The sequence below is a fragment of the Chiloscyllium plagiosum genome, unplaced genomic scaffold (genome assembly GCF_037043375.1).
Source record: "Chiloscyllium plagiosum isolate Xiang-an unplaced genomic scaffold, Cpla_swu_hap1 HiC_scaffold_35, whole genome shotgun sequence".
Lineage (NCBI taxonomy): Eukaryota > Metazoa > Chordata > Chondrichthyes > Orectolobiformes > Hemiscylliidae > Chiloscyllium > Chiloscyllium plagiosum.
The window spans coordinates 10,783,979-10,808,187 of record NW_028270173.1 but is presented as its reverse complement, the minus strand read 5'-3'; the positions used below and the strand labels follow the sequence as shown (position 1 = coordinate 10,808,187).

General features: G+C 43.8%; 1 protein-coding gene across 1 annotated transcript; it reads right to left on the bottom strand.

Moving 5' to 3' along the window:
- Positions 1–4,402: 4,402 nt before the first annotated feature.
- On the bottom strand, positions 4,403–23,255 carry LOC122541431 (zinc-binding protein A33). Its single transcript, XM_087979222.1, is given in 7 exon segments — positions 4,403–4,437; positions 4,440–4,985; positions 16,262–16,380; positions 16,467–16,498; positions 21,905–22,138; positions 22,232–22,327; positions 22,418–23,255. Coding segments are annotated over 7 exon segments (1,473 nt in total). The 5' UTR covers positions 22,829–23,255.
- Positions 23,256–24,209: the final 954 nt, after the last annotated feature.

Here is a 24,209-nt window from a genome sequence, read left to right as displayed (position 1 = left end):
CAGGGCCAGACCTCATTACAGCCTCGGTTCAAACATGGACAGAAGAGCTGAATTCGGGAAGTGAGGTGAGAGTGACTGCCTTTGACATCAAAGCTGTATTCGAATGAGTGTGACATCAAGGGAGCCCGAACTAAACTGAAATCAATGGGTATCAGGGCAAACTCTCCACTGGTTGGTGTCAGACTTGGCACATAGGAAGAGGGGTGTGGTTGTTGGAGGTCAGTCATCTCAAGCTCCAACATCTCTGCAGGAGTTCCTCAGGGGAGTGTCCTCAGCCCAACAATCATCAGCTACTTCAGCAATGACCTTCTCTCCATCATAAGGTCAGAAGTGATGATGTTCGCCGATGATTGCACAATGTTCCACACCATTCATGTTTCCTCAGATACTGAAGCAGTCCATGTCTAAGTGCAACAAGATCCGGACAATATCCAGGCTTGGCCTGAGAGGTGGCAAGGAACGTCTGCTGCATCCCTGCCTGCTTCAGGAATTGCACTGTCTCAGATCGTAAGACCCTACAGCGGATAGTGAGGACAGCTGAGAAGATCATCGGGGTCTCTCCTCCCTCCATTACAGACATTTACACCACACGCTGCATCTGAAAGGCAAAGAGCATTGTGGAAGACCCACACACCCCTCACTCAAACTCTTCTCCCTCCTGCCATCCAGCAGAAGGTACCGGAGCATTCAGTCTCTCACGGCCAGACTGGGCAACAGTTTCTCCCCCCAAGCCATCAGGCTCCTTCGTATGATCGGACTCTTTCCTGTCTGAAATTTTTCACACAACTTTGAATTGCTGCTAGAAAATGCCTGTTATTGATCATTCTTCGATGACACTCTAACCTGCGTGTTTTGCATTTCTTCTGCACTTTATGCCGTGTACGATTGTGTAGTTTGTGCTGCCCATGTAGCACCCTCAACCCTGGAGGAACGCTGTCCCGTTTTTACTGTATCAGTTGAATGTGGTAGAAATGACAAAAGCTACTCTGCTCTACTCTACTCTCCAAGGCACAAATCAGGAGGGTGATGGAATACTCACCATTTTCCTGGATGGGTGCAGCTCCAACAGCACTTAAGGAACTTGACACCATCCAGGACAAAGCAGTCCACTTGGTTGGCACCACATCCACAAGCATCTGCTCCCTCCACCCCCACCATCAGCAGTGTGTACTATCTACACGATGCCCCACAGATATTCATCAACGATCCTTGGACTGCACCTTCCAAACCCACAATGATCGAGAAGGACAAGGACAAGCAGATGCATGGGAACACCACCAGCTGCAGGTTCCCCTCCAAGACACTCACCATCTGGGTTTGGAAATATATTCATATATTTCATATGATTCTCAGTGAAATTTCTCTCTCTCTCTCATGCTTATGGTGATTCTGCACATATATACTTTATATAAAAATCTATAACTAATTCAAAATCTATGCCGATGATTATTTGGAGATCTTAATTAAAATCTAATATTGCAACAGATCCAAAACTCCGAATTAATTAACTGTCGAATTCTTTTATCGGTGTATGGAATGTTCTTATCTAATGGTTCCTACGGAAGCAACGACAGCTGGACATCTGTACAATTATTAGTCCTTCTGTACCCTCATCTCAAATCTGTTATCTTGGGTCTACAGAGTTACCATTGCTCTAATGTATAGACTTCACCAAGCAGGATATTATCCCAGTGCTTTTGAAACTATTTTCACCATGTTGTCCTGCTTTTAGCCATGGGCAGCCCTTTGGCCATCTTTTTCAGCTCTCTGCCACGGCAGCACTGAACAGCTCTCCCAACACCTGCACATCCTTGCTGAGGTACAGCTCCCAAAACTGCTCACAATATTCCAAATGCAGCTGTAACCAGTTTGATTCTTCCCTGGAACGCTCTGAGATTTCCTCTTTCCTTAGAACTGCAATGCTCTTGTTGACCAGGAACTGGTATCTCTCCCCTGCTCCTCCTTCTGCTCCCTTTCCTAAACACATTATTCCCACGAATATTTAATACCCAGTCTTGCCCTTCCCTGAGCCAGGTCTCTGTCATCATCAAAACATCCAGATTCCACACGGCAATCTGAGTCTGCAACTCCCCAATCTTCCTGGTCTTCAGTACATCTGCATTGGTGAGGTCCAGCAAGGACTCATCATGGCCGGGATGTCGGTGGAGGTGAGATGGTGCAGAAGAGTGTCGACATTTGTCCAGACGGCAGCAGCATGGCCCGGCGAAGGAGGCTCACGCCTGACCACTAGGCCCAAGGCCCATGGCCCATGACCAAGCACTAATCAAGGAGGACTGTCAAAGTTGGATATTTTCTTTATTTCTTCATTTTTCTGCTTTTTCTATTCTATGCTTTGGTTCGTTTTTCTATGTTTTAAGATGATACCAGAGAGTGGTGACTATTGACACACTTTCTGTTCTATTTTTGTGACAAAATACACTTGACAATAAATAAATCAAATAATTAAACCAATCCAATCACAAACATGCACAGTAACCTGAATTTAGAAAACACAGCTTTTTCCTCTAATTTACTCTCACTTCACTTACTAACTTGCATTGTCTATGATTCTGCCATGTGCATTTCCCAAGTATTTGTGAACCCTGGTCTTCTCATCAGTTCCCACACTATGACATGTTGTTTTAATGGCTAAGAACGCTTGAAAAACCCCCTGCAAGAAACTCAGTCCCAGCTCTCTTCAGGTTGGCAAAAGCTACAAATATGTTTCTGTTTAAGCATAATGAGGACATAAGGGAGAAAGAAGCTGAGGAAGATGTTGACAGGGGGGATAAGGAGAATGCAGGAGGCTTATGAGAATCATGTTGTGACTGCAGGGTACTCAGTTTGTGGAGTTTGCATATTTTTCCCATGTGTGCGTGGGTTTCCTGTCACAGTCCAAAGATGTGCAGGTTCGATGTAGAGAGGGTGGTGGGTGCATGGAATGCATTGCCAGTGGAGGTGGTAGAGGCAGGCACAATAGCATCATTTAAGATATATCTAGACCGATACATGAATGGGCAGGGAACAGAGGATATAGATCCTTAGGAAATAGGTGACAGGTTTAGATAGAGGATCCGGATCAGCACAGGCTTGGAGGGCCAAAGGGCCTGTTGCTGTGCTGTAATTTTCTTTGTTCTTTGATCTTCTGGATGGATTGGCCATGCTAAATTGTACATAGTGTCCAGGGATGTGCAGGCTAGGTGGATTAGCCATGGGAACTGCAGGGTTACAGGGATTGGGCAAAGATCTGGGTCTGGCTGGGCTGCTCTTCAGAGGGTTGGTGGAGACTCGATGGGCCGGATGGTCTATTTCACCACTGTAAGGATTCTATGAAATCGATAAAATTTCACTGAACTGAAGTGAAATATAATCCCTCACCTTCAGAAATATCACTGCATATTTTTGTACCAATTGTTTTTCTAACTCTGTGTGTTTCTCTTGAAGAGGTTATTTTAGATTCTCTTGAATTTCAGAAAGACTTTCCTCCACTGGTTAGAATATGTTTTCCTCTTGTTCCCTGAGATCTCAGAGTAAACTCTGCTCTTCCTCACTGAGAAACTGGTGCATTTTAGTGAACTCAGATTTGATGTGGGTCTGTAGAGTGCTCTTCTCTATAAATGTGTAATCTGTATGAGATGATGATCTGTATGAGAGCACTGTCATTGGTGAATCGGCCAGGGGAGAGAGCCTACGATTGGAGGATCAGTCAGAGGGAGTGAGACTGTAAATGGACAGTCAGGGAGCATGCCCAAGTAAGTTCCAGAATAACAATAACCAAGGGCCAGTCCCAGGATCAGGTCAAGATGGTTTTGGGGCCAGAGTGAATCTAAGTGCTGGACACCCCCTCATGTTAAAGGTGAATGAATCTGCGGCCTCTTGAGGAACTGAGGCCATGGGATGGAAGGCAGTTTGAGTGAAGGTGTAAGGTAGCTAATACGGAAACAAATCCTGCATTTTGTGTTTGTGGTTTTGCCCTCAGTGCCCAGCAGGAGGGGCTGGCACTGCAGTGTCAAATTGGACTGATCTTTGTACAGCTCATCATCACCATCTTCTGGCTGAAACTGGCACTACACTTGAATCTCCAGCTACAAAACAGGTATTCAGAGAATCAGTAACTTCTGTTCCATGCAGCATGGTAGAAAAGTGACATTAAAAATCAAGATTTCCAAACTACCCGATTCACTGAAAATAACCATTTGTGTATTTCCTGTTACTTATGATGTAAGGTACTTAAAATACCAGAGGAATTTTGTCATTTCGGCAAACACAGTACTTGTTTTATTTACAGTATGATTAGGATTTTACAAAATATAATCAGGAAATTCAAACTCAAATTAGGAACCAACGTGTTCTCAATGGCACATTTTAAACCCCAATCCCTGACCTCTGACCCTTCCCAGGGTCAGGTTATTTTGACGTTAGGGATGAAAAGACTCTAAGACTCTGCGCTTTTCCCAGATCCAGATAAGAATCAGAGCAGATTCTCAGAAAATGGTTTTCATCCCAAGTCCAGAAGAAAGGATAAAGTTTGTTCATGAATGTATTCCCAGTGAAGGTGTAGAGATGGGACTTGGTGTCTGCGTTGTAAAATGAAACTGTCCCAGATTCATAACTGAGATAAACTCCCACCTTCTTGGGGATCTGATTGACACGGAGAGGGGATCGAGGGGAGCAGTTCATATAAAACTGATTCCCATCCTGCCCAAGGATCCAGAACCCAGTTTGCGGGATCAAGCTAACCCGTCTCTTCCTCTCCACAGATTCTAAGACTACACCCAGAATCCAGTCCTGATTCCCCCCCACCTCCACCTCCCAGTAATGTCTCCCCGATGTGAATCCCTCTGATCCGAGGGCACAGGGACGGTCTGTAAACCTCTTCTCAGTGTCAGGAACACTCCTGCAGGTCTTGGTCCGGCTCAAAATCTTCAGATCCTCAGAGAGCTCGAGCCAGGGACTCACTGTTTCCTCATCCAGGGTCACAGAGACTAGGAGATAAAAACAGAAGTACAGACAGTCCATGGATATAAGAGAGAGAGAGAAAGTGTGCATGTGTGTGTGTACATACGTACACCTCTGCATGGAGAGGAATGTCTGTAGGTTGTGTATATGGTTGGGGGATGTATTTGTGGGGATCTTACATGCATGAGGGAGGACGGCCTTGTGTTTGTGGGGGAAATGTGTGCATGGAGGAGATATTTGAATGGTAGTCAAGGATGTTTGGAGGGGATGTCTGTGAATGGGTGGATGTGCACGTGTCAGTGGGTGGGTGTGTGGCTGTAGAGAAGTCGATGTGTGCTTGGAGATGTGAGGATGGGAGGAATCTGAGTACATGTGTGAGCAAGGTGGGGAGATGTGTGGGGTAAAGGCATGTTTGAGGGTGTTATATATGTGTGGGGGAAGAGAACACGTGTCTGTGGGAAATGTGTATCACCTCTTTACATGTATAAAAAAGAAATAGAGAAGTCAAAGTCAACTCAGGCCACTTAGAGAATGAAGATGAGGAAATAATAACATTGAATCAAGAAATGGCAGGGGCTTGAATATAACTTGGAATCAGTCTTCACTAATAGTATCCCGAAATTACAAATTATATAGGGGAAAAACAAGGAGAGAAAAAATATTCATACACTATCACTCGACAAAAAAGTGCTCAGAGACAAATGGGGCTAAAACCTGAGAAATCTGCTCACTGTGGTGAGTTGCATATTCAAATACAGGTACACAATCCTTTATCCAAAATCCTTGGGGCCAGTTGCTTTTCAAAACTCGGAACTTTTCAGATTTCGGAATAAATGACATTTCCACAGTGAAATAAAAACACTATGACCTAACAGCAGATGCAGGTGTGAATAGTACAGGCACTGAGTCATAATTCACGCCTGCCAGTGCTGGGCCACGCCACCACATCACATCAGAGTGAGGTGGTTCGACTGGGTGTGGAGATGGGTCACCTGTTCACACGCCAAAATGATGCTCCACACTCCACGAAAAAAAATCAGATTTTGGAATTTCGGATAAAGAATTGTGTGTCTGTATTAAAGGAGATAATTACAAAATTGATGCACTGTTCGTAATCATCCAGGTATCCTCGATTCTGGAAAAGTCCCAGATGACTGGAAACTGACACTGTAACAATTTAAAAAGGAAGGAGGGAAAAAGGAGGTAATTATACGGCAATTAGGTCAGCAACTGCTTTTGGGAAAATGGTAAAGTCTATTATAGAGATGTAACAGCAAAGCGTACATAAAATGATCAAAAATCATGCCTAACAAATTTACTAGAATTTTTAAAAGAAGTAATATGCAACAAAGATAAAGGGAAAGCAGTGGATGTAACATTATTTTGATATTCAGATGGCATTTGATAAGGTGTCATACATCAGGCAACTTAATGTATTGGAGGTAATATATTAACATGGATTGATGATTAGCTAACTAATAGAAGACAGAGAGTAGTGATTGAGGGGTCATTTTCAGGATTGCAACCTGTAACAATGTTCCACAGGGATCACCGCTGGGTCACATTTATTAACTGGATGTATCAATGACTTGGATGAGGAAAGTGAATGGACTACAGCCAAGTTTAAGGATGACAACTGAATAGGTGGGAAGGCAAGTGATGAGTGTAGTAACTGTATTGAGGTTAGTCAGGTGAACCTCGTAGAATAGAGTTCTCTGATTAGGGGTTTTAATCTGGTCTATTCAGGGCTGATAGATAACAACAGGAGTATCACATATTCTGATGCTCTGAGGGAACTGTCTCAGTGTCAAGGACATTCCATGTGTAAATAAAGGGTGACTTGCTCACGGGATACTAGTCTCTGTGGAGTTATTTCAGTGGCAATGAGAGTAAAACATGCTCCTGAAGAAATTCTCACAACAATTGTCTTTGAATTGGGGTAAGCATGTCTGGCATCATGCTAATATTTGGGAAGCGAGACTCATTCGATTCTGCCATTGAATGAAAACATTAATTTTTACATTACGGAGAAAGAAAACATTAATTTTTACATGCAGATGACATTGGGATAGATGAAAAGCAATGAGGAATTTCCCTGACAGCTTGTGGACCTGCAGCTTTTTCTGTAATTAGGAACCTAACTTTCCCTGAAGCACTAGATACTAAAACCTTTCAAGAGTTGACAGAGAGGTGAGGACAGTGCAAGAGAGAGAGAAAATTTCACAACTAATCTTGGAGGAACCGGTTTGGTCGAAGTTCACAGCACAGTTAATGTTAAATTAAATGTTGTTTTAAGTCTGTCCAAGAGAAAGGCTGTATTAGTGAGTACACTGGGTTCATTCTTGATTATATGTTTTTGGAGATAAATCTCTTGATTAAACTTAATATATAAGCCACAGCTATTAATTTAACCTAGTGCGATGTTTTGTAGAGGAATAAGATGGTGTTATTTTCTGAGTCTGTGGTTTGTGAAGGAGCAAAAATGGCCTTTCCAGTAATGTGTACTTCTTGTCAGATGTGGGAGTTTAAAGAGAGTATAAGGGTTACTGCGGATTATATCTGCCAAAAATGATGTTGGATGTGAATCTTATCAGATCGAGTGGAGAGACAGATAGAAGCGATAAGGTACAGTTTGTGATGGATAGCAGTTATAGGAAGGGGGGAAAGTCTCAGATACAGTCATGTAGATGGGTTAACTCCAGGAAGGGTAAGAGAGGTAGGCACCTCAGGCAGGAGTCTTTTGTGGATGTACCCATTTCAAACAAGTATGCTGTTTTGGAAAATGCAGGGGGTGATGGATTCTCAGGGGAACGTAGCACGAACAGCCAAGTTTCTGGTATTGAGACTGGCTCTAACGCAACGAGGGGTATGTCGGCTTCCAATAGATCAATTGTGTTAGGGGATTCTGTAGTCCGAGGTACAGACAGACATTTCTGTGGCCAGCAGAGAAAAAGCAGAATGGTGTGTTGTTTCCCTGGTGCCGGGACCAGGGATGTCTCAGAGAGGGTGCAGAATGTTCTCACAGGGGAGAGGGGCCAGCAGGAGGTCATTGTCCACATTGGAACCAACGACATTGGAAGGGAAAAGGTTGAGATTCTGAAGGGAGATTACAGCGAGTTAGGCAGAAATTTAAAAAGGAGGTCCTCAAGGGTAGTAATATCTGGATTACTCCCAGTGCTACGAGCTAGTGAGGGCAGGAATAGGAGGATAGAGCAGATGAATGCATGGCTGAAGAGCTGGTGTATGGAAGAAGGATTCACATTTTTGGATCATTGGAATCTCTTTTGGGGTAGAAGTGACCTGTACAAAATAGACGGATTGCACCTAAATTGGAAGGGGACTAATATACTGGCAGGGAAATTTGCTAGAACTGCTTGGGAGGATTTAAACTAGTAAGGTGGGGGAGTGGGACCCAGGGAGATAGTGAGAAAAGGGATCAATCTGAGACTGGTACAGTTGAGAACTGAAGTGAGTCAAACAGTCAGGGCAGGCAGGGACAAGGCAGGACTAATAAATTAAACTGCATTTATTCATTGTAAGGGGCCTAACAGGGAAGGCAGATGAACTCAGGGCATGGTTAGGAACATGGGACTGGGATATCATAGCAATTACAGAAACATGACTCAGAGATGGGCAGGACTGGCAGCTTAATATTCCAGGATACAAATGCTACAGGAAGGATAAAAAGGGGGGCAAGAGAGGAGGGGGAGTGGCATTTTTGATAAACGATAGCATTACAGCTGTGCTGAGGGAGGATATTCCCGGAAATACATCCAGGGAAGTTATTTGGGTGGAACTGAGAAATAAGAAAGGGATGATCACCTTATTGGGATTGTATTATAGACCCCCCAATAGTCAGAGGGAAATTGAGAAACAAACTTGTAAGGAGATCTCAGCTATCTGTAAGAATAATAGGGTAGTTATGGTAGGGGATTTTAACTTTCCAAACATCGACTGGAATTGCCATTGTGTTAAGGGATCAGATGGAGAGGAATTTCTTAAGTGCATACAAGACAATTTTCTGTATGTGGATGTAGCTACGAGAGAAGGTGCAAAACTTGACCTACTCTTCGGAAATAAGGCAGGGCAGGTAAATGAGTTGTCTGTGGTGGAGCACTTTGGGGCCAGCGACCATAATTCTATTCGTTTTAAAATAGTGATAGAACAGGATAGACCAGATCTAAAAGTTGAAGTTCTAAATTGGAGAAAGGCCAATTTTGATAACATTAGGAAAGAACTTTCAAAAGCTGATTGAAGGCAGATGTTCGCAGGTAAAGGGACGGCTGGAAAACGGCAAGCTTTCATAAATGAGATAACAAGAATCCAGAGAAAGTATATTCCTGACAGGGTGAAAGGGAAGGCTGGTAAGTATAGGGAATGCTGCATGACTAAAGAAATTGAGGGTTTGTTTAAGAAAAAGAAGGAAGCATATGTCAAGTATAGACAGGATAGATCGAGTGAATCCTTAGAAGAGTATAAAGGAAGTAGGAATATACTTAAGAGGGAAATCAGGAGGGCAAAACGGGGACATGAGATAGCTTTGGCAAATAGAATTAAGGAGAATCCAAAGGGTTTTTTACAAATATATTAAGGACAAAAGAGTAACTCGGGAGAGATTAGGGCCCCTCAAAGATCAGCAAGGTGGCCTTTGTGTGTAGCCACAGAAAATGGGGGAGTTACTAAATGAATATTTTGCATCAGTATTTACTGTGGAAACGGATATGAAAGATATAGACTGTAGGGAAATAGATGGTGACATCTTGCAAAATGTCCAGATTACAGAGGAGAACGTGCTGGATGTTTTGAAATGGTTAAAGGTGGATAAATCCCCAGGACCTGTTCAGGTGTACCTGAGAACTCTGTGAGAAGCTAGAGAAGTGATTGCTGGGCCTCTTACTGAGATATTTGTATCATCGATAGTCACAGGTGCCACTGTTTAAAAAGGCAGTAAAGACAAGCCAGGGAAATATAGACTGGTGAGCCTGACCTCGGTGGTGAGAAAGTTGTTGGAGGGAATCCTGAGGGACAGGATGTACATGTATTTGGAAAGGCAAGGACTGATTAGGGATAGTCAACATGGCTTTGTGCATGGGAAATCATGTCTCACAAACTTGATTGAGTTTTTTGAAGAAGTAACAAAGAAGATTGATGAGGGCAGAGCAGTAGATGTGATCTATATGGACTTCAGTAAGGCGTTTGACAAGGTTCCCCATGGGACACTGATTAGCAAGGTTAGATCTCATGGAATACAGGGAGAACTAGCCATTTGGATACAGAACTGGCTCAAAGCTAGAAGATAGAGGGTGGTGGTGGAGGATTGTTTTTCAGACTGAAGGACTGTGACCAGTGGAGTGCCACAAGGATCGGTGCTGGGTCCTCTACTTTTTGTCATTTACATGAATGATTTGGATGTGAACATAAGAGGTACAGTTAGTAAGTTTGCAGATGACACCAAAATTGGAGGTGTAGTGGACGGCAAAGAGGGTTATCTCAGATTACAATAGGATCTGGACCAGACGGGCCAATGGACTGAGAAGTGGCAGATGGAGTTTAATTCCGATAAATGCAAGGTCTGCATTTTGGGAAAGCAAATCTTAGCAGGACTTATACACTTAATGGTAAGGTCCTAGGGAGTTTTGCTGAACAAAGAGACCTTGGAGTGCAGCTTCACAGCTCCTTGAAAGTGGAGTTGCAGGTAAATAGGATAGTGAAGAAGGCGTTTGGTATGCTTTTCTTTATTGGTCAGAGTATTGAGTACAGGAGTTGGGAGGTCATGTTGTGGCTGTACAGGACATTGTTTAGGCCACTGTTGGAATATTGCATGCAATTCTGGTCTCCTTCCTTCTGGTCTCAAGAATGTTGCCAGGGTTGGAGGATTTGAGCTATAGGGAGAGGCTGAACAGGCTGGGGCTGTTTTCCCTGGAGCGTCAGAGGCTGAGGGGTAACCTTATAGAGGTTTACAAAATTATGAGGGGCATGGATAGGATAAATAGACAAAATCTTTTCCCTGTGGTTGGGGAATCCAGAACTAGAGGGCATAGGTTTAGGGTGAGAGAGGAAAGATATAAAAGAGACCAAAGGGACAACTTTTTCACACAGAGGGTGGTACGTGTATGGAATGAGCTGCCAGAGGATGTGGTGGAGGCTGGTACAATTGCAACATTTAAGAGGCATTTGGATGGATATATGAATAGGAAGGGTTTGGAGGGATATGGGCTGGGTGCTGGCAGGTGGGACTAGATTGTGTTGGGATATCTGGTCGGCATGGACAGGTTGGACCGAAGGGTCTGTTTCCATGCTGTACATCTCTATGACTCTCTGACTCTATTTGCCACCTGGAAGTTTCCTCCAATTTTGAGAAGATACCATTTTTACTCAGCAATTCAAGAACCAGGGGAATCCTTATCAGGATTTATGAAGAGACTAAGATGACTTGGAGAGGCATGTGACTTTGGTTTAACTCTTAATAGGCTGCTCAGAGCACATTTAGTATGTGGGATTAATAATGTAACCATACAAAAGTGCCTAATAGCTGAAGCACAACTCTCCCCAGTCCGACTGAGCTTGGGGAACACCACTGCAGTGAAGACAATTGCCGAGCCTCACTCAGGACATATTCTCAACAGAGGGACCTTCGGTCAGCCCAAGGCAAAATCCAAAAACAAAACCAAGCCTCAGTTCAAATTCTCTTCATGATTCGGGCTGGCAAACCTTTGTAGTTGCTGCTGATACGCAGACTCTCGACAGCAAAAGAGTCCTACTAGACTGAAATTGCATGAGAGGACACATCACCCGGTATCCAGGAGATTGCACACTTTGGATAGTCCACCTGCATCTGGTTTGGAACAGTCAAATTGCTTAGCAACATCCAAATTGGAACCAATCAAAATAAATGACTGGTTACATGGTCACCTGGTTGTTATGGAGGTTGATACAGACGGAACAATTTCAATGATCGCACAACCAGTCATGAACAAACTTCACCTTGGACTTAATTTTGCACGAGACATCAACTAGATTCCTATATCAGGGAACCTTTCCAGGTTAAGGGGACACTTTTGGTTCCAGGGTCTTGTGAGAAGCAGCTGGTTCAGTTCCCACTGACTGTAGTAAAAGGGTCAGGCCCAAGCTGGATGGGGTGGAATTGGTTGAGAAAGATTCACCTCGACTGGCTTAACATTTCTCGATTAGAAAATGGCAGCATGAATGAAGTCCTCATGACAGAGCTGGAAGTTTTTAAGGAAGGTTTAGGGAATGGAGACAGGGCCACCCTGCATGTTGACCAGGAAGCAATTCTGCAAAGGTCACTCAGTGCCATTTGCTCTATGGGCAAACATAGATGGAGAAATCAGAAACCTGGAAAGTGAAGGAGCTACCAAACCAGTCCAGTTTGCAGAATGGACAGCACCGGTCGTACTGATCGTGAAGCCCAATGGGTCGGTTTGCCTTTGTGGAGATTTGAAACAAACAATAAACCGCTGTTCACAGCTGGATAAATCCCCAATTCCTCGCACAGAGGATTTATACACAAAGCTGGAGGGGAGGTGGGCTGTCCTTCACAAAACCAGACATGAGTCATGCATTCCTGCAATTGTGACTCAAAATGATTCCCAGAAATATGCTACAATTAATACCCATAACAATTTCCCAGAACACGAGTCTGCCATTTGAAGTATCATCAGCCTGTGTAATTTTTCTATGGACAGCAGAGAATAATTTACAAGGTCTACCTCAGGTCGCCATTTATTTAGATGATGTGCTAACAACAGGGAAGACCAATAAGGAGCACTGAGAGAACTTGGACACAGTCCTTGAATGTTTCTCCCAGGTGGGAGAATGTAGGGAAAATGTGTGTTCCAAGCTCCCTAAGTGACCTACTTGAGCTACAGAGACGAGAAGATTGGGTTACACTGACTGGAAGATGAAGTGAGGGCGATCAAAAGTGCCCTTGTTCCCATGTCTGTACCTGAGCTGAGGGCTTTCCTTGGGCTGGTGAATTATTATGGAACGTTCATCCATAATCTGGCCTCCATCCTGGCACTTTTGCATCAACTCCTAAAAAAGGATCTGCCTTGGAAATGTTTGCATCACGAAGCCATAACTATTTCTTCACTTCCCTGAAAGCTATCACCCTCAAAGGTATTTGCACACAATGATCTCAAGTGAGTTCTGGTAGTGTCAGTGATATTTCCCCGGATGGTCTCGGGGTAGTATTAGTTCATGGTTGGCCCAATGGAGAGGAACACCCAATAGTGTATGCATCCAGGACTTTGGCTAATGCAGAGCGTAAATAAGCCCAGATAGAGAAGGAAGGTTTGATGGCCATAGTTGGACTCAAGAAGTTCCAGCAATACCTTTCTGGACTTGGATTTGTAATCATAATGGCTCACAGAACCCTGCTAGGTCTACTTAAAGAGGACAAGGCATTGCAGCCCATACCTTCAGGCTGAATTCAGCAGTGGGCTCTAATATTACATCCATACGATTACAAGTTGAAACACTGTCTGGGAGGCCAGGTAGCAAGTGTGGATGCATTGAGCTGCTTCCCACTGGCAGATATACATCCAGTGGTACTGCCACTGCATGAGTCCAAAATGGTTTCAAATTTCCAGTCACAGCTGACAATATCAGACACAGAAAGATCTGGTCCTGGCTAAACTGAAATAGCTGGTGGTGATGGGGGAAACCAAAGGGCCATCATACCCAGAACTAAAACCTTTCTGTATCCGGAGAGATCAGATCACAGTAGAAAATGGCATATTATTATGGGAAGCAAGAGTAATTATCCTGAGTGAAGGTTGTCACCAAATATTGGCTGAACTTTACCAGACTCTTCCAGGGCTTTACAATATGAAAATGTTGGCGAGACTTTTTGTGTCTGGTGGCCAGTATTGGATGCATTGATGGGGCAGTGCCCAGAGTGCCAACAAGGACACAACATTCATGGGAATGACCAGGTAAACCACGGACTCAGTTATATGACAATTACACAGGTCCTTTCATGGGCTCAATGTTCTTGGTCATTGTGGACACCCACTTAATGGATGTGTATCGCGTTCATTTGTCAAACGCGATGATAGCAAAACTGCGCACGTCTTTTGCAACACAGGGACTTCCGGAAGTGTTGGTCACAGATAATGGGCCATCATTCACTAGCAGGGACAGTGAATACTTACTAAAGTCAAATAGCATTCAACATATAAGAACAGCTCCATACCATCCATCATCCAATGGTCTGGCAAAAAGAGCAGTCCAAACTTTGAAAGCAGGCTTAAAGAAACAACCTGCAGCCTAACCAGAGACCAAATTGTCCCAGTTTCTATTTGATAAGAGGACCATGCCTCATGCAGCTACAGAAATAGCACCAGCAGAGTTGCTGATGGGGTGAAGACTCGGCACCAGGTTAAACCTGATCTTCCTGGACCAGGGTGGAGGCAGGGGGAGGGTAAAACAGCATCAGGAATACCAGTGACAGACAAAGACTCCGCTAAATGACAGAAACACTTCACTTTAGAGAACAATGTTTGGTGCAGGAAATGACCTGAATGACCCTGATTGGTTGAAGTGAGGTCAGGTCCACTGATGTACAAAGTTTGGGGAGGTGCAACAGTCCTGAACAAGCATGTGGACCACATGAAAGCTGCAAACTCCCAAACAGGGCGGAAGCAAAATGTGCCCAGCTCCTGGGAACAGTCAGAAAGGCTGGCAGGGCCTATGGGCTCTCCCTCAGCACTAAGGGTTGAAGAGACCTCAGAATCAAAGATGGACATAATGGACGTTGCCACCTGGAAAAGAGAATGAATTTCTTCCGAGATGGTTGGGGTACAAGAGGAGAGCTGCTGTATGTTACACATTGCCCTTATCCAAGGCAGAATCGGAGGAATCTGAGCCGGTGGCAAAAACACTTCAGGCAGAGCTGCAAGGAAAAGAACTGGCCTGTGTCCTCAGGCTCACAGGGAGAGGGATGTAGTGATTGTGATGAGCTCGGCCAGGTTGATTAAAAAGAAAAGAGTTCCCTGATTGGGGCTGTTAATCTGGTCCAATCAAGGAGTCCTGGCTGACAGATATAAACAGGAGTGTCAGACCTCCTGTCACTCCGAGTGCTGGCTGTGAGGGAGCTGGATCAGTTTCAAGGACTTTCCAAGTATAAGCAAAGGGTGGCTTGGTGATGGGATACAGGCCTCTGTGGAGTTATTTCAGTGAGGATGACGGAAAGAGTCTGTGGAGGAATATAGACAGATTAGGTGAATGGGAAAAACCTTAGCAGGTGGAAGGGAATGTGAGGGAATGTGAGGTTATACACTTTGGCAGGAAAGATAAAGTAGCTGGATGTAATTTAATGGATAGAGACCACAAAAAGCTACAGAAGAGAGAGACTTGGCAGTCGTTCATGAATCACAAAAAGCATTCATGTTCTGTGGATTACCGCGAGGGCAAATGAAATGTTGGCGTTTGTTACAAAGAGAATGGAGTAGAAAAGTAGGGAGGTTTTGCTAAAACTAGACAAGGCATTAGTCAGACACAGCTGCAATACTGTGAACATCTTTTACAATATATGGACCCCTGGAGGTGGTGGTCACAGGTAATGGGCAGCAGGGACTTCAAATATTTCCTAACATCAAATGGCTTTTGAAAGGATAAGTATTTTGGCATTAGAGGCCTAAAGAGAAGTTTCACTGGGTTGATCCCAGGCATGGACGGGCTATGATATGAGGAGAGGTTGAGTAAATTGATCCTGTATTCATTGGAATATAGAAAATGAGAAGTTGCCTTTATTGAAATCTACCTGATTCTTCGAAGACTTGACCGGGTAGCTGTGGAAAGACATTATTCCTCCTCTTGGACAGCCTCGGACCACAGGGTATAATCTCAAAGTAAACAGTTACACATTTAAGAACAAGACAAGGAGGAATTTCTTCTCTCCGAGAATTGTGAATCTGGGGAATTCTTTACTGCAGAAGGCTGTTGAGGTTGGGTCATTAGTGAACTCCCACAGAAATGTCCTGGAGTGGAGATAATTGATCTTGAACAATCACAATCATCTTCCTCTGTGCTTGGAATGACTCTAACCAGTGGAGAGATTTCCCCCAATTCCTATTGACTCAGTTTTGCTGAAGTTTCTTAATGCTTCTTTATGTTACACCAAGTTACATGCTATATTGATGTCAAAGACAGTCTGAGCCATTATTATCCAGCTTTCTTTTTAACTAAGAGCTTAATTATATATCTTTGGTATTTGTATTCATAACAATCCAAATAACAGAATATAAATACAGAACAAAGAAACTGAGCTGAGCTTTACCAGGTTTAATAGCTTCCACCATTTCTCTCCACACTGGAAATGGTAAAATGATATTCAAGCTTTCAGTGGACAGGACACCATCTGTTAGTGACAGTGCATTACCAGTGTCATGGCTCATCCTGTAAATATTAAAAAGATTATCATAAATTCATTGAAAACCTTTCTGAGCAATTTCACCAACTTGCACTGAGTTTCAGTAAAGTGCATGTCCTATCTCATCTTCCCAGATACTTCCTCCTGAAATAAACAAAACACAAATCTGAGTTGACAGAGACTGACTGTCTTTATCAAAAAAATAGTAATTACACTCACATTGCCCCAAGCTGCTGTTCCTGATTGCTGGAACAGAATAAGAATGGCACACAAAACATCCTGAAGCACTGGAGGAAGTAAAGTCAAAATTAAGGAATTGCAAAGGGTGCCAGTAAACATTAACCAACTTCACTCAAGAAAAGAGAAGATCTGACTTAGATGTTAAAAATTATGAAAGGATTAATCTGTTTGATTCAGTGAAGATGTTTCCACCTCAAAGGAACAGAAAATCTGTGTTCAAATACATAATCCTGTTAGGGCAGCCCATGATTGAGAGCAGCACAAAATGGCCAGTGGATGCCCATGACAAAAGCAGCAGAACATGGCTTACAGTAGCTCTAGAGAACTTGGTAAAATATTTTGCTTAATATGTCTGTCTAAGTTATAACAACGGTAGCTCTGTGAACCCAAGATAATAGAATTGAGATGGCACAGCAGGCCTCACAGTTATCTGAAGATGCAGCTGCAGTTGCTTACACAGGAGACATATATAAGAGCATTTCACATAAGAAACCTACATTTAATTTGTAAATCTGTTACAAATGTAGATTTTAGTCAAGATTCTTCAAATAATGATAGGCATAGATTCTGAATTAGTTATAGATTTACACACTTATATAAAGAAAATCCCACTTACAGCATGTGCATAGAAGTTGTTATAATTATAGTTACACGATAGAAGTGCTGTGTTTGATTGACATTCCAAGGTTGGGTGAGAAAGAAACTGCTCACAATCCTTAGCTAAAGAATTCTAACATTAGGTATGACCATAGAACTTTATTGGAACTGATGTAACAAATTTTATAACAATTCATAAAAATTAGCATCCCTTATATCACCAATAGCAAGATTAGTATGAAAAATGAATTGCATGACAGAATTCAAGAGGTCCTTAGTGATAAATTATTGGCAATGAATGGAGCTGGCAATTGTCTGAGAAGGAGTATGGCTAACAGGATTGAATATAGCATCCATTGTGAAAAGCCCCAAGAAGGGGCATAAGAGAATCTGGGAAGCTTCATGAGAACATAGAGGCCTGTGGGTTGACCACGCACCTGTCCATCTCTGTCCACGCAGTCACAGTATTTCTGAAATTGGAAGGGCAATTAATGAATTAATTAATTATGATTGGTCTGCAATTGCTAAAGGCAGGCTGGAAATGTGGAAAGAAATGTATGTCTTTACTTTACTCATTGAAGAGCTCTGGATTTTCAGACGGTCTCTTGCCACCTGTGAAATTTCAATAAACTCTTTGATGCTAGAAGTATTGAATGATTTATTTGGTCATTCTGCCCCAACAATCTAAATCACAAATAAATCGAATGGGGAGTTCATGAGAAATATCTTTATTGAGATAGTGAAGAGGGAAGTGAAACAAAATAGAGTAAAATAAAAGATTAGAACACCTCAATAGTATCAGGGATAGCAAGGATATAAAGAGCTAAAGCAGAATAGTCCATAGTATGGAAAGTTACTCACAGAGAACTGCATCCCACATGGGAAATGAAAAATACAAACAATGCCTTTTCCCCTTTAAAATACTGACTGCTAATAAAACAAACACAAACTCTAACTCTCTGGGTTGTTGCAATACAGTGCAATTTGACACATAGAATTCCCAAAGTTTCAGGTCGTAACACAAAACCATGTCAGTACTAGGAGAAAGTGAGGACTGCAGATGCTGGAGATCAGAGCTGAAAGTGTGTTGCTGGAAAAGCGCAGCAGGTCAGGCAGCATCCAAGGAGCAGGAAAATCGACGTTTCGTGCATAAGCCCTTCTTCAGGAATCCTGCAGAAGGGCTTATGCCCGAAACGTCGATTCTCCTGTTCCTTGGATGCTGCCTGACCTGCTGCGCTTTTCCAGCAACACATTTTCAGCCATGTCAGTACTAGCCAATAAACCATACGCAAAGGAACTGAACACTGGCAAAGTTAATTCTCAGGTCCAATTCCTGAAGAGTCAGGTTTGCACCTTCTGACCAATCAGGACATGAAATACCATTTAGCGACACCTAATTGGAAAGTCAGGTATTTAACTATGAGGAAGTTGTGTTTTAATTTTTTTTTAAAATTAGGTTTAATTTGACTAAATGCAAGGTATGCCATTTTGATAAAGCAAAGACAGGATTTATACAATTAAAAGTAGGGCCTTGAGCAGTGTTGTAAAACAATGACACCTCGGTTTTCAAATTCATAATTCTTTTGAAGGTTTCCTCACATGTATACACGGTGGTTAAGAAGCCATTTAGAATGTTTGTCTTCATTGCTCAGCCCTTTAAGTATCGGAGTTGGAACATTATGTTGAGGTTGTACAGGACATTGGTGAGGCCTCTTCTGGAGTACTGTATCCAGTTGTGGTCTCCATGATATAGGAAGGATATCGTGAAGCTGGAGAGTTCGGAAGAGATTTACCAGGATGTTGACAGGAATGGAGGGTTTGAATTGGAAAGAGAAGCTGGATAAGCTGGAGTTTCTTTCACTGGAGGTTGAGATGTGACCTGAGAGGTTTATAAAATAATCAGGGGTACAGATAAAGTGAATGGCAGGTGTCTTTTCTCTTGGGAAGGGGATATCAAAATTAGGGGACATACTTGTATGGTGAGAGGTGAAACTTTAAAAAAAACTATAAGGGGCAACTTCTTTCACACAGAGAGGAGTTTGTGTGTTGAATGAACTTACAAAGGAAATGTGAATGTGGGTACAGTTACATTTAAAAGACATTTAGACAAGTACATTAATCAGAAATGTTTGGAGAGATATGGGCCAAGGGCAGGCACATGGGACTAGTTTAGTTTGGGATTATGGACAGCCTGGGCTGGTTGGACCGAAGGGTTTGTTTCCATGCTGTGTGACTCTGTGTTTCCATGGTTTTCAGACAGCATACATTGAGTATCAAATATCTTTACCTCATTTAACTCTCGTAAGGCTGTATTTTATTGAAAGGATACACAGCCATGTTAAGGTTTAGTTAGCAGTTGGAACCTGTCAAATGTACCCAGCCCAGTGATAAGTAGATTGTCTGCCCAGAATGAAGTATGTAACTGTGCTTTGTGCATAAAAATCCAGACTATTTGTAATGTGCTCCTCAGGGATACAATGGCCTGCCTGTAGGACAGGGGTGGTGGATACCTGCCTTAGCAGCCTGAACCAGGAAAAGGCCTTTGACAGGACATCACACACCGACATGTGGGACTTACTCTCCAAAATGGGCTTTGGGAGGGAATCTGCAATCGAATCCGACTGCTCTACACTAACATCCTTAGTGCAGTCTCAATTAATGGGTGGGAATGAGACAGCTTCCCGATCAGATCCGGACTCAGGCAGGGCTGCCCACTCTCTCCTGCCTTGTTTGTGCGTTGTATACAGCCCTTTGCTGAGTCCATCAGGAAGGATGTGAGCCTGAGATGGGGGTGACTATTCCAGGCAGCGGAGGCCTACAAGGGAAAGCCTCCCTGTACATGGATGATGTCACTGTTTTCTGCTCAGATCTGCTGTCAAGTGCACAGACTCATAAGCATCAATGACCAGTTTGAACTGGCCTCAGCAGCCAAGGTAAATCAAGGCAAGAGCAAGGCCATGTACTTTGGGAACTGGGCTGACCAATCCTTCATGCCTTTCACAATCAGGACAGATTACCTGAAGGTGCTGGGAATATGTTCAGAGGAGCTGAGGCATGCACAAAAACTTGGGAGAAGAGTATTTCCAAGGTAAGACAGAAACTGGTCCTTTGGGAGCAGCATTTCCTCTCCACTGCAGGTTAAAAACTGGTTATTAGGTGTGAGATACTTTCACTGTTGTACGAGGGGCAGGACGGGCCCATTCCCAGAACCTGCATTGCTGCAGTTACCCGAGTCATCTTCCACTTCATCTGGTGGTCTAAGCTGGACATGTCACAGGGACACCATGTAAAAACCTCTGGATAATGGGGGGAAGAACGTACCCAAGATCACCCTCATCCTGATGGCCACCTTTGTGTGTGGCTGCATCAAGCTGCACCAAACACCAAGTCTCACTATGTACTGAGGTTCTACCTGTCCCTGGTGTTGGGAAGGGTGGGACTGGCCTTGTATTAGCGGAGCGCTCCAAGTAGTTGGACCGTTCCATATCACCTCACCTTCATGGAGAAATTTACAAACAAAAACACCTTTATCCACAATTCATCAGCACATATCATCCTCGAGAGCCTGGAGGAAATGAGTGGGTGGGTCTTGTCGGCTTGTTCCTTGAGCAGATTGTCAAAGGCATTGCCAGAACTTCTCAACAAGCATCAGGATGTTGCTTGGTTGCAGGTGAGAAGGGTACTACCTGTGAGATCTTTCATATATACCCGGACTTTCTCTGCCTGCAGTGGCTTTTGTCAAATTTCATCCTGAGTAGCTCGGTGACTTGTGACTCTGTGTTGTACGGTCTGTTCCCTGGGACACACAGTGAGACAAACATCGACTGCACCAGGAGGACCATCAACTCAGTGAAAGATGCTCTTTGGTCTGATCGAAACCTGTCAGTCTTCCAGGGCAAGGAGTTGACCCCAACTGAGTGTTACAGACTGGCATATTCCAAGTCCAGGACCACGTACTGAGGGATGCACTAAAGCCTAGGGCAGCTGCTGCAAGGCCCAGTGTGTAAAGACATAATCTAAAAACCTTTCTGCTGAAGTTAGATGGAGGTGCACTCAGTTATCAGACCCTCCAGTGCCTCAAATGTATGTAAATATTGTCTTGTACAAGTAAGAAATGCACTGGGTTTGTTTGTCCACCCAGATATAACTATAACATGTAAAAGATATCTGGGTGGACATATGAAGAGGAAGTGTTTAGAGGGATATGGGCCAAATGCAAGCAAATGGGATGAATTAAGTTAGGATATCTGCTCGGTATGGACAATTTGGACTGAAGGGTCTATTTCCATCCTGTATCTCTGACTCTGACTCTATATGTAAAAACTGTACAGAGTCGAACTGCTCTAGTCATACGAAATGTATGTACTGTATAAAAAGAATTTTATGAATAAACTATATTTTTGAAATACACCAACTTGTAATTTGAACTGTTTTCCACATGTATGTGAATAAATCACTTGCATCTTGGGTGGAGCTGTGAATTGTCGACTGCTTTTTAATTTAGCCTTTTAATAGTGATGAGAATTTCAATAGTGAAAGCCACCATCATCAACGAGATTGAGGAAAATGTATGAAGCGGGAGAGTAGACAAACACATGAGGGAAAGAGGAGCAGAAAGGGATATTGGAGGAATGAGGGAGGATGGGAGCAAGTTTATGAGGATCACATTCTGAGTTTACTTTCCATGAACTAAAATTAAATATAATCCCTCACCTGGAGAAATATCACTCCGTCTTTTTGTTCCAACTGTTTTTCCAACTTTGAGAGTTTCTCCTGAAAAGAATTTAAATTCTTTTGAATTTTGCCAAGATTTTGCTGCATTGTTCTGAGAATGTTTTCCTCTTGTTCCCTGAGATCTCGGAGTAAACGCTGCTCTTTCTCAGTGAGAAACTGGTGCATTTTGGTGAACTCGGATTTGATGTGAGTCTGCAGATTTTGGGATTGAACCTACAAGAGCAAATATAGAAACAATCTGCTTCTGCAGTAAAACACAACAAAGGAAGGAATCAAATTTGGAAGCTGAGCTCAGGGAAATTTTACCCGAATTTGGGAAATCTTCTGTTTCTGCTGCCGCTCCATTTCGAGAGCCGCCGATTTCTTCCCTGTGAGAGATTCCAAGGAAGATTTCACCCGATCCTGGGATTGGGAGAGAAAATCAGAAAATAAAAGTATTAGACCATGAAAATGTGATAAAATAATCAGGGTATGGAATCTGTTTCCTTTTACCTTGTAGATTCCAACCGCTTCTTCAATCGGGATGAAACGGTGCTCCCTGTGTTCCCGGGAAACTACACAATTCACACAAATCAATTTCTTGTCAGTTTCACAAAAAACCTTCAGTTCTTCCTGATGTTCCTCACAGTGACGTTTACTTCCCTTCTCTTGCGGATTCAGACTTAACTTCCGAACTTTCTCAGATAGATTCGCTAAGGCCCGGTTTCCTCTGAGGGATCTGTCCGGAAACTCCTCTCTACATTCCGGGCAGGAGATTCTCTCCTGCTTTTCCCAGCTCTGGGTGATACAGGAGCGGCAGAAGTTGTGTCCACACCCCAGTATAACCGGATCGGTGAATAAATCCAGACAAATGGGACAGATTACCTCCTCGGTCAAACTCTGGAAATGGTGTTTGAAATCCATGCTGTTTGGTATTCCTGATGAAGGGCTTTTGCCCAAAACGTCGATTTTACTGCTCCTCGGATGCTGCCTGAACTGCTGTGCCCTTCCAGCACCACTCTAATCCAGACTCTGGTTTCCAGCATCTGCAGTCATTGTTTTTACCTGTTTGATATCCATGTCCACCCTCATCTCTTCCTGATTCAAACTATTTTCAGTTTCAGTTTCCCTGCGCCGCAGAACACATTCAGCTCAGTCTCTCCCTCAGGGAGGTCAGTGCAATCCTCAAGGAATTCTTGTTATTGGCTGCTCTCGGCCCCGCCCACCCTGAGAGGCGGAGACAGCCCCCAGAGCAGAATGAGGAATAAACAGCGTTAGAGCAGCGACAGGGAATCCCTGAAGCCGGGAGGTGAGAGGGAAGGTCGGTTGGGAGTGGGGTAGGTGGGTGGAGAGAGGATGGGAGGGGGTGGGGATGTTGTCCTGGGAGTGACTGGCAGCCTGCTGCTCTCCTTCATATCCTTCAGTCCCAAAGCAGCCCCAGGCACGGATGGCCAAGTTGCGTTTAACTTTGTGGGCAACACAAGCTGAAACATATTGTCCAGCGCCTCCTCACCTCTCCTTTACAATCCCCCAGGATCCTCTCAATCCTCACATCGGGAGTCACTGCACAGAACTGAAGAGCCTCATCCATGGTCCCATTCTGGGAAATCTCCCCTTGCACCATCCCTTCGGCCTTGACATCCTTCTGAAAGGCTGCAGCTTGTGCAGGAATCCAGTGGGAATCCTGCTGGTGTCGTTTCCACCATTTGTCCAGGCTCACTGCTGGTTCAGTCCAAGGAAATTCCCCCCCAGGGAGATTCAACCCCAAGGGCTTCCATAAAACCGGACACACGGCAGCAATTCCCTCTCAGATTCTATCTCCCTCTCCTGGAGAGGGGGGATAGGGAGTGCCTGAGGGTATATGAATAGGAAGGGATTGGAGGGATATGGGCCGAATGGCCTACTCCTGCACCTATTGTCTATTGATCACCCAGGATCTCCTCAATGTACCATAGAGCCAGTATCAGAGCACAGAGCCCAGGACTGCCATTCTGCCCAGGACTGCCATTCAGCACAGCAGCCTTTCCCAGTCATGGGCTCAGTTCCCAGGAGGTTAGTGCTGTGGATCCTGTTGGCTCTCCTCCCACTGGGCAGGCCCCCGGGAAACATTGCAGCAAACCAGGAGCCCATGGTGGCAGCTGGCTGTGCTCCAGCCCCAAAACTAATCCTCCTCATCGGAGTCCTATCGCCTCGGGACCAGAACATGTGTATTCCCCTGGAGTGAAATTCAATCCAGTTCTCGGGGCTGGAAGGAGAAGTCCACATCCTAGCCCATTCCTTTCTGAAAACATGGTTTTTGCCACCT